At 39.9% G+C, this 10,525-nt stretch overlaps 1 protein-coding gene across 1 annotated transcript; it reads left to right on the plus strand.

Moving 5' to 3' along the window:
* Window positions 1-1,837: 1,837 nt before the first annotated feature.
* ccdc174 (coiled-coil domain containing 174) lies at window positions 1,838-6,733 on the plus strand. Its single transcript, XM_084023116.1, has 11 exons — window positions 1,838-1,963; window positions 2,195-2,302; window positions 2,398-2,498; window positions 2,588-2,646; window positions 2,725-2,875; window positions 3,146-3,241; window positions 3,347-3,483; window positions 3,587-3,681; window positions 4,396-4,534; window positions 4,682-4,834; window positions 5,455-6,733. Exons 1-11 carry the CDS (start codon window positions 1,925-1,927, stop codon window positions 6,105-6,107), a joined length of 1,731 nt encoding a protein of 576 aa, XP_083879242.1. The 5' UTR covers window positions 1,838-1,924; the 3' UTR covers window positions 6,108-6,733.
* The last annotated feature ends 3,792 nt before the right edge of the window (window positions 6,734-10,525 follow it).

Raw genomic sequence — 10,525 nt, forward strand, 5'->3', positions numbered from 1 at the left:
CTTTGCTTAGTTTTCTAAGTTTTTTATTTTGCCTACACTGTAAAAAAAAATCCAAATTTTACGGTATATGACTCTAATTTTTTACAGTAGTTTTTCTGTTCTTTGAAAATAGTGTACAAAACTGTAAAATTACAGACTTTATCAGTAAATGAACAATCTGCCTGTTATTTTAAGTATTATGACAGTAATGACAAATTACATTTATTTCTAATTTTTTTACAGAAAAATACTATATTAATTATACATGATCTTTCCGTTTTCTTAAATTAAATACAAATATTGTAAAATTACAGTAATTCTCTATAATTAAATATGTAACTTGTAATAAAAAGGTTTATGTCCATAAAAACAATCTTAACACTTTTCTCTGTAATTTTACAGTAAATCTTATTATTTTCACATTTGCATGTAATTATACATTCAACCTGCAATTAAATATGTAGCTTGTTATATGAAGGTTTATTTCCATACTAACAATTTAATCATCGTGATGTTTTTGTGAAATTCATCTATGGATAACTATTATCCAAGAACTTGTGGAAGCAGTAACATCTTTTTTTCATGGTCCTTTTGGTCACGTTTGAATTGGCGAGCACTGCGTCCATAGATGAATTTTACAAAAACATCACCATGTTTATCTGAACCTTCAACAATGTTTCCAATGAACCAGTCATCGTCATAGATACAGGCAATGTATTTTCCTGGCTGGAAAATGTAGTTTTGTGGCTGATCTGACTGCGAGGTTTCTGCCCCCAGGTGTTCTGTATCCAAGTGTTCTGAATCCGATTGTTGTCCTGCATCGACATCTGTGAATAATGTATCCTGTGATATTCTTTTCATCCGTATCTTATTTATGGAAATTGGTATAAAGCAATGAAGCGAACGGGTTCCACTGATCGTTTTGGCTGAGGCGTAACTTCTCTAATTTGTATGTTTCCTCGTGTTTTTTAATATTTTCTGCACTAACAAAGAAGAATGTAGTGTTCTTAATGTTTTCTTTTGCCCATTGAAACATCTCCATTGGTGTCAGAATGTGGTTTGCATCAGTGGCCTGCAGACTTGCACGTGCTGCAAGTCGCTTGTCACAGGCGGGTCTCTTTCATCGGGGATAAGGGGTTAATTTGTGATTTTCAGGAAATTAATGGCCAGCGGTCTTAATTTTTAATTGTTTGCCACTGAGCATAATACTAAGTTATTTCCACTATTTTCATGCTTTATCATCACTAAATTCTCCCTGATCTACATTCCAGACTTCTGGAGAAAAAAAAGTCCAAAATGGTGCATTTTGACGAATAAAATTCATATCAAGGAGCTTCATAGTCAAAGGTTTTATTTCATTAAAAGAAAGAACAAATATGTATCTTTATCTGGTATAAATCCCATTAGGATCATCAAGTGCCCACGTGGTCATTTGGGGGTCCAAATATGGGGTTCCAAAAGAGTCACCTCTGCCCAGGAGGGGTTTTGGACCCCCATAAAACCCCCACCAGGTGTACCACACCCTTCAAATTCATTTTGGCAAGAGCAAAAGTCCCACATATAACAAATAATCCTGTTTGAAATAAATGTGAAAAACACAAAACACATGGTACCCACGAGAGCCACAAGCGCGCGTGCTGTGCAGTTGCAGACTACACTGGGGTGAGATCAAATAGCTTGGGAAAAAAAGAGCCATTAAAGAAAAAAATATTTAATGATGAATATTGTGTTTTTATGAGTAAGACACGTTTCGTATTTCAACTTCCAATGAGACGTCAATGGTCTAGGTTTATACAGAAGAGGCAAATATAATAATTTCCTAAATGCTGCAGTAGATGGCGCTAAAGCGACATTGTACCGGCGAGAGAAGACGAACCAACGAAGAAGTCACACGGTTACCTCAGCAGTAGCTCGGCTATGATGGTGGACCGAAGCGGTCGTAAACATGGATAGAAAGAAACCTTTCGTTGTGACTGCTTCATCGGTGAGTGACCCTGGGAACCAGATTAACAAGCATGTTGTTGATGCGCTGTGTGACTGTGGCGTTTAATTAAATAATGACTACAGCTAATATTAGCTAACTTACTTTCAGGCTACATCGCTAGCATATTACGTTACACCGAGTTGTAGTTGTTTTAGTGACGTTATCCTGACTAGAAAATAATATCTAGTTAATTTATTTACCTATGTTTCGGTTATGTGTTATCGCTTCCAGCTGGTGGACCTTAAAGCTGAACTGTACAGAAAGCAGGAACAATTCAAACAAGAAAAACTTGGCCACGAAAATACTGGAGCTGGATTAACCTCGAAATCCAAAGTCAAGGTACATTATTTTTATGTTCTGGTACATATTTCTACCTACTTGTATAATTACAGATCGACTTAACCAGTATGTCTTGTCTTCATTCTCCTGAGTAGAAAACTAATGTCTGGACCAAACAAAACGCTGGTGTTTCAGCGAGAGCTGAGAAAGATGCGGAGCAGCTGGCTGAGGAGCAGGTTAACCTGGACACGTCAAGGTGAGCTCAACCCAACCGTACAGGAGAATTACTGTCGTGATGTGATGCTGACCAAAACCCCTCACCTCTCATCCATCTTCTCATAACAGGCGCAAGCTAGAGGAGAAGGCCAAACTCTACGAGCAAATGACAAAAGGAGACTTTCCAGGTTGGTGGAATGTAAAATTGTATATTCCTGCTATTGAGTTGTTCATACTTGTATTTACTCTGTCTTGTAATGCCTTAGATGAAGAGACTGAGGGACTGTTCCTAGTTGATTTCACCCAGAAGATTATTGACAAAAAGAGAGAAACGTTTGCACAGAGGGAAACTGAAAGGCATGATGAGGAAAGAGACATGTCTCCTGTCCCGCCTCCTCAAAACCCGGATGAGGAATGGTAATATTTTATTCAGTCATTTTTCAAGGGTGGATTGATTTAGGAAATACAGTATGTGGTTTAGTTAGTATGTTGTTCAAAATAACAAAGATCAACTAAATACATTTAAAACACCGTAATTATTTTAAACTACACCACTACTGCTGACCTCCAAATAAGCTGATTATAATAACAGTTCAAATAAAACGGTGAAAATGTTTACATAACATAATAATTATAATGCTTGATGTGTTGAGTAATAGTTTTCCTGCTACATTGTTTCTCTGTCAGGGTGGACTATGTGGACGCCTTGGGCCGATCACGGAGATGCATGAAGAAAGACCTTCCTGGGTTTAAGAAAATGGACCAAGACTTCCAAGGAAAAGGGTAAATATTCTAAAAATAAAATAATTTAAAATGTGCAGGTTCTGGTTTCTGCATGTTGGTGTCAAGTTGGGAAGTACTATTTTGGGTATGACTGTTTTTATGTAGAAAAGTCTCGTCTGAGAAGGACTTGCTCTCAGAGGACATGCGTCGAGAGCTGCAGAGGCAGGAGTGGGAGAGGGAGGAAGAGGAGGCTATGAAGAGGCCTGTTGGACCGATCCACTACGAGGATATCAGGGGACAAGGTTACTGTTAAAGCATCTCTAAAATGTTCCCGCACCCGTTTGAAGTGAAGGTTTTTGGTTTGTAACTACTGTAGAAAGCATTGTGTGTGTCTGTCCATCTCAGAGGCTCGGGATCTCGGTGTCGGTTACTTTTCGTTCGCTCAGGATGAAGAACAGCGCAGAAAGCAGAGAGACACTCTGGACATGCTGAGAGATCAGGTGAGCTGCCAATCTCTGGACAGATGTCAACACAGACATATTTATCTTAAGTACGCTTGTACGATTCGCTGCTCTCCAGGTACGCATTGAGTTCCATCTCACATTTTGTAAGATACAATCTGGATACAATTGATAAAAATCTATGTTTTCTATTATAAGCTTTGCCACCGCACCTAAGCCGAAAGAAAAGGGGGAAAAAAAATCACATTGCCGAGAGTCTCCACCGCTTCATCCAGCATCTCTCCTGAGACACGCACACACACACACACACACACACACACACACACACACACACACAGTGGTCGATAGTCATGTCGAAGACGTTTATTTTATCTTTTTTCTGAGTTTTGTCAACATAAGAATGACTCAACCTGAAAGAATCCATGTGATGAGCAGCTACAAGCTGATGTCATTTCAACACCATTTGATGGGGAAAAAAATGCTCTAAAATTGTAAAACACTACAATAACTAAAATAACTACAAAACAAAACTGTATTATGGTGTTGGGTATCTCACTGGTGGGTGGGCAACGGTGGAGCATACATTGATTGTGGGCTGTTGGGTGCACACGGGGGGCCGGAGGAGTTGTACTCCTAACATTTCTTCAAGGTTGGCAGGTCTGCTCTTGTTATGTGAATTTATGAGCTGTAACATTATGATCGATGTCCTTTTAGTGTTTATGTTTCAGTGTTTATGCATTTTCATTCCAACAGACAACAGAGCAGCGCACTAAGAGGGAGCAGCTGAAGAACAAGAGGCAGACCAACCTGCAGGCTCGACTGGCCAAAGTGAGGCAGAGGAAGATGAAGAAGGCCAAGCAGGATGGCACTGATGTTGAGGAGGAGAATGGAGGTTTGAATCTTCAACTACCTCGTATCAAATGTAGCTGTGGCCTGATATTATAGTATTTGAGCCGTTTGCGTATTGGGTCTTTTTGCAGGCCGCAGTTCAAGGATCACATGAATGTTAATGGGGGATTGTTTACATTTTTTGTCCAAGGAGGGGAGGACGAAAGTGAATTAATAGGACCCGTGCCTCCACCAGAGGACTGCCTGGAGGTCAGCACAGTGAAGAAGGTGGAGGTGGAGATCCAGGAAAGGAAGGACACCAAACCAGGAGTTCCTCATGTCAGAGAATGGGATAGAGGCAAAGGTAAGCGTTATTATTTTAACGTCCATGATAAAAAAAAAAATCAGTCTACTTAAATCACGACTATAATGAAAGTTTGGGGTCATATACTTTTTTTCTGCTATTTTATGGGAAAGCACTGAAGCAAAAGTCTTGATAAATTATGATTGTTTAATTCCATTTAGCAGTTTCAGGGTCCTGGTATTGTGCATGCTGGCTCACTCACTTTTTACTGGGGAAAAGAGTCATTGTTAATGTTATTAATGACACCTGGGCTTTTGGAAATGTGACAAGATTTGTAGTCGGTGACAAAAATGATTTCAAATGTAGTAAGAATTACAGTTTAGATGTCATCCATAATTTTTGTAGTACATTCAGGTGCTTCCTCTTCACTGTATTTAAGATACCGTCCAATAAATTTACCGATAGAATATAAAGTTTTGAGGTATTTATAGCTTTGGGGTATATATATCTAGATCTCTCTCTTCCCTTTTTGTGGTCCTTTGTTACAGTGTTGAGAAAAATAATTCAAAGAGACAATAATTGAATAACTGAATATGTATGCCATATATAATTGTGTCCATGGTTAAGGTTTTTCAAGATTTAAGTTACTCGTTCTCTAATCCCACATTTTTTTCTTCCAGAGTTTATGTTTAATGAGTGGACAAATCGGCGCCGCGAAGAGCGAGAGTCAGAATTTGCACCTCCCTCTGCATACTTTGCTGAGGGATGGAGAGAAAGATCGGGGCACAATAAAACTCAGCAGAATAAATCCAAGATGTCCTTCAAGTGGACCAAAGGAGACCCAGGAGGAATCTCTGAGAGTCAGGAGGAACCACAATCTCAGCCTAAAAGGGCTCCTTCGCCTCCTCAACCTGAGCCAAAAAAGGCTCCTCCGCCTCCTCAACCTCAGCCAAAAAAGGCTCCTCCGCCTCCTCAACCTCAACAAAGTCCTCCACCTCCTTCACAATCACATACGCCATCGCAGTCGTCACCTCCAGATCACCCAGCAGATTCATCTTATGTGTCTGCTCCCCCTTTTTATCCCCAGTATCACCCTCCTCCATTTTATCCGTTTGCTCCTCCCCCTCCTCCTCCTCAGTTTGCTGGACCACATTACGTGCTCCCTCCATTTCCCCCACAGTACGTGACCCAGCCTCCACCTCAGCCGCAGAGCCAGCCTCCACCTCAGCCGCAGAGCCAGCCTCAGCCTCAGCAGCCTGTAGATATCAGCCATGACCAGCAGTCTACACAGAGTCTGGATGACATGGTTTCCTTCTACAGGAACTTGACCTAATCTGTAAAATGTCATTTTTGCTGTGTAGGTAGTCCGTATTTAGAGTGTAAATACTGCTGTTTCATTCCCAGAAGCAACAGAACTGCTCAGCTCTTTAGAGTTTTAGAGTTTGATAAATATCAGGACTTTAACGGCATTGTTCTCACTTTTTTTGGTCATTGTGAAAAAATATTAATTTTAGTTAGTTTTAAGAAGCTTTTATAAAGCTTCCAGCTCATGAAGACTTTATGTAGTGTCAAGAAGGCATTTATTGCGGTGGTCAGTTTGGACATTGAGCTGCATGCAGTATGAAGATCTCCACCAGGTGGTACTATGCAACTCCTCGCTGAGAAAATCTCTGCAAGTGACCAGGCTGCTTGTGTGAACTGTTGGATATCATGCTAGTGCTGCAATTATTTTCATTGTTTAAAAAGCTTAATTAAAATGATCAATTGTTACGCTCTAAAATGTGGCAAAATAGGCTTGTTGCAGAAATCACAATTTTCCCAAGGTGATATCTTCAAATATCTTAATTTGTCTTTCTATCAAACTAAAACCCAAAGATATTCAGTTTATTCTCACACTAGAAAGAAAATGTTCACTACTACTTTCGTTTGTGTGTTTTGAATTACACATTTGTAAAGATTTGTCTGTATCGTCTCTCATTTCTAATGATGTTAAGTGATGGCAAGTGGAGGAAAGCAGCAGGTGAAGTTGTGAGTGTTTCAGAAACGAGCTCAAGAGGGTCTTTATTGTTGAAAACGTAAGCCATTAGTGACCTGAACTGAACCGATGCATTGTTGCTCCCCGATGCCCGACCAAACACATCCTGGTTTTCTGCATCGCCTCCTTCCTCGCTCCTCCAACAGATGTGTGCCCGTTCCAGTCCCTGTCTATACACGAGCTACTGAGTCACAAACTGCAAGAATTTGAATGCAGTATGAATAAGATCCTTTAGCTCCTCCCAGTGTAATCAGAGTGACATCCAAATAATGGGTGATTATTAATGCTGGAGAGGAACACATTTATACTCGACTACATGTCACACGCTCAAAGGCCAAGGTCTTCTGTGGTGATACATTACCATGTGGCTGGTGAATACCTTTTTAGAAGAGCACTGTGTCATTTTCAGAGTGGATTTATTGTAGGACCAGAAGGTTTATTAACTTCTCAAGAGTCCTGTACCATTAGCGATGAATCCCTAATTGCACATCAAAGCAATTATACTGACAAAACAGTCGCCTCCAACTGGCAGAGCATCCCAGTCCTGTATCTGATAGCTGGGTCAATTGCATCATTAGAGCTAAATAATAATAATTTCCCAGTCTGGAATTAATAAAGTAATTCTATTTTAATTCAGACATGTAGTCTTTAGCGACCAAGGCACGGTATTTCCACCAGTGGATTACGTTATTTGCATGTGTTATAAAAAAGACAGTCAGTTGTATGACTCCGACCTCTGCCCCCGTCCTGGTCCACAGGAACAATGTGGGACCTGAAACGCCAGGAAACAAGCAGAACTATTCATAGGATTTGCCACTTGTGTGATTAATAACAGCTAGAACTACAACTTGACCACAGATCAAGGACTAGATCACCGCGTTACCCACTTGATTGGATATTTGGCTTGATTTCCTGCCTACTTTTTACATTTAAAAAAAAAAAAACTCAAGATTTAGTTTTGTACTTTGTGAATCTCCCGAAGGTCGTTCTCTTCCTGGTGTGTGGATTGTTGACCCCACTGTGACCTTTGATGCTACCGTTTTACTGTTCCTTCAGCCTCAAGTACAGTGGGAAATACACACTCAGACAGCTGCAGACCTAACCCCCTGGTAAGTGAGTGTATGTTTAAATACAGTGTGTTTTCATGTTAACTAACATGTTTGTTCCACGCAGAACAAAGAAGAAATGAGTGAGTGTGTGTAGTCCTCTAACTCTAAACCAGATCTCTCATAGATTCTCATTGTCATCACAGTGACAGTTGGGTAAAGGGCCTCAAACCCTCGCAGGTTTCAGTTTTCCTTCTCCGAATATGAATAATCTAACTAATCTTAGCACAACAGTTCCTCAGTTTCCTGAACCATTGGCCTACCTGTGCCCTCTGATTCTTCTGATTCTATCATCATCATCATCATCATCATCATCATCCAGAGGATGAATTCTAATGACTTTGGCTGCCATTGGTGGTTTTGAATTAAATGTCAACTCCTATTAAATGGATATAGTACACACATTCATGTCAAGAATCAAATGTGCAATGCTTATGCTTAAGTGAGACGGTGAATAGCAGCATGTTAGCGTGATGTTAGCATTTAGCTCACAGCAGTGCAGATTTGGCTGGAGACTCTTCATATGTACAGGAACCTTTGCTGGACCTTGAGAAAAAAAAGTCTGTCTTCTCTGCACCGAAGAGAACAAACCACTTCTTCTGTGTAAAATTACCACTGCAATAATAACTTACATAGACTTAAGAAAAATTTGCATCATCTCAGATTAATATGACTTGCTGACTCAACAGTTTGATGAGACTAATCGCTTATTTGGGACAGGAAGGAGTGTTTCATTGACAGATCCGCCCTCCTCTCTGGGAGCAGCTGCGTTGACAAATGACCTCTGCATTAAGTTGTGGCAGTTTAATCCTGCTGTGGCTGAGGAAAATGGTAACCTGCTGTTCTCATAATAGAAATCAAATGACCTTCAGTTTGTGAAACCTGAGATCTAATGTGATTTTTTTTTTTTTAAGTAGTTTATTTTTATGAATATTCTTTTGCAAAGCATTATCTGTTTAACTGGCTGTTATGCTTTGTTCGGGCGTACAGTCCCACACAGTGTAGGTGTCAGTTTATGTGCTGGTATTCCTTTCAGTGCACCTATAAAGCTACAGGAGCCGTTATGGGAGAGGGTTATGAGGTCTGACACTTGCTCCTCAGTCTTATGTCCTGAGCAGGTAATCAATGTTATCTTTATGGCACTGCAGGTCTTTGACCCAGAGAGGGAGAGAGGAACCAGTCTGGCCCCCTGTTAATGCAGCTTTATGGGATGAAAGGCAACGAAGGAATTGTGAGGACAATAAGCTGTGATGTTCACCCCTCTACAGGAAACATGGAAACTTCAGACAAGGTAAGAAGATGGAGTACAGCAGAGGGTTTCTGCTTGATTTTGTGTTAGAAGGGTTGTGTCTGTCTCCATCTAACACAAATTAAAAAGTAAACTGTCACAGGAGCAGCCGGATGCTGAATCTAGCAGATATTATTATTTGAAATACAGCTGTACTGTACAACATGAAAACGATTTAGGGTAACGTACACCCAGTTGTTCAGATTAAAAGAAATAATATAAAATGACAACAGTGCTTTCCAAAACATCCAACTTAGCTTCCATACAGTACATGCGATTTCAGTATTTGCAATTTAAAATGTACACAATATATGAACCATTTAAGAATGTAATGGTTCCCCTAAGAACCGCGATGAGACTAAAAGCCTTTAATCAGTCTAATTAATGAAGTGAATCAAATGAAGTAACTGAACCTTAATTACCTATTCCTGAAAGTCCTCTTGAAATGTATTTTTGTAAGTAGAAGGACAACGTGCTGTTTGGGTTTAAGGACAATGGGGAGACTTTTAAGTAAAATGACCGATTGATATAAAGGAATAGTTTGGCATTTTGGGAAAATAACACATTCGCTTTCTAGCAGAGATCTGGGTGAGAAGACTGGTATGACTTCACATTTGTCCTTTAAATCGGAAGCCACAGCCAGTTAGTTTAGCATAGCGTAAAGACTGGGAGCAGAGAAATTACCTGGCAAAAAGAAATCTATCCTGTTTGTTTAATGAGTAAGTGTAAAAACGACTCTTTCTTCCTGACTGTGTCTTGGCTTCATGGAGTCTCTTTGCTTGTACTGTGGGTTTTAGTTTTATGATCCAGATTTACAGATTTCCAATGACCCAACTGAGGACTCATAAACTAGGAGAGGGAATTAAAACTCACAAATTGTCAATCCCGGGCCTGATTCTGTATTCTGAGCTGGATCAATTCAACATATTCAACAAAAGAGAAGTGCAATGTTTACAAGTCCACAAAAGAGATGAAAATAGCCCAAAGAGACAGGATTTGGAGTTTAGAGCATCAGTTTAGGATTCCTCTTTAAATTACCATCATTAACATAAAAACAAATGAAGGGAATAAAGGGACTACCAATGGCTCCATTAAGGATAATAGGCCATTAAAGCTCGATCAGTAAAATCAAGCATATTTAGCCGTCAAGCCGTCAATTTAGAAAGCTCGTAAAAGGGCGACGGCAGACAGAGTTCTCTCACCCAAGTTGTTCAAAAACATGAGACCTGATCAGAAACAGATTCTTTTTGTATTCACTCCAGCAGGAAGGTTTCTCACAAGTAGGATGTGATGTTTACATGCACTCTAAAACCTGGGACACC

Source organism: Eutrigla gurnardus (assembly GCF_963514095.1).
Source record: "Eutrigla gurnardus genome assembly, chromosome: 2".
NCBI classification, from domain to species: Eukaryota; Metazoa; Chordata; class Actinopteri; order Perciformes; family Triglidae; genus Eutrigla; species Eutrigla gurnardus.

Excerpts from the sequence above, each read along its gene's own strand:
- ccdc174 (XM_084023116.1), top strand. The coding sequence starts at position 1,925 with ATGGATAGAAAGAAACCTTTCGTTGTGACTGCTTCATCG. Across the intron at positions 1,964-2,194 it reads TCGTTGTGACTGCTTCATCG|CTGGTGGACCTTAAAGCTGA; the intron begins GTGAGTGACCCT and ends TATCGCTTCCAG. Across the intron at positions 3,484-3,586 it reads CGAGGATATCAGGGGACAAG|AGGCTCGGGATCTCGGTGTC; the intron begins GTTACTGTTAAA and ends TGTCCATCTCAG.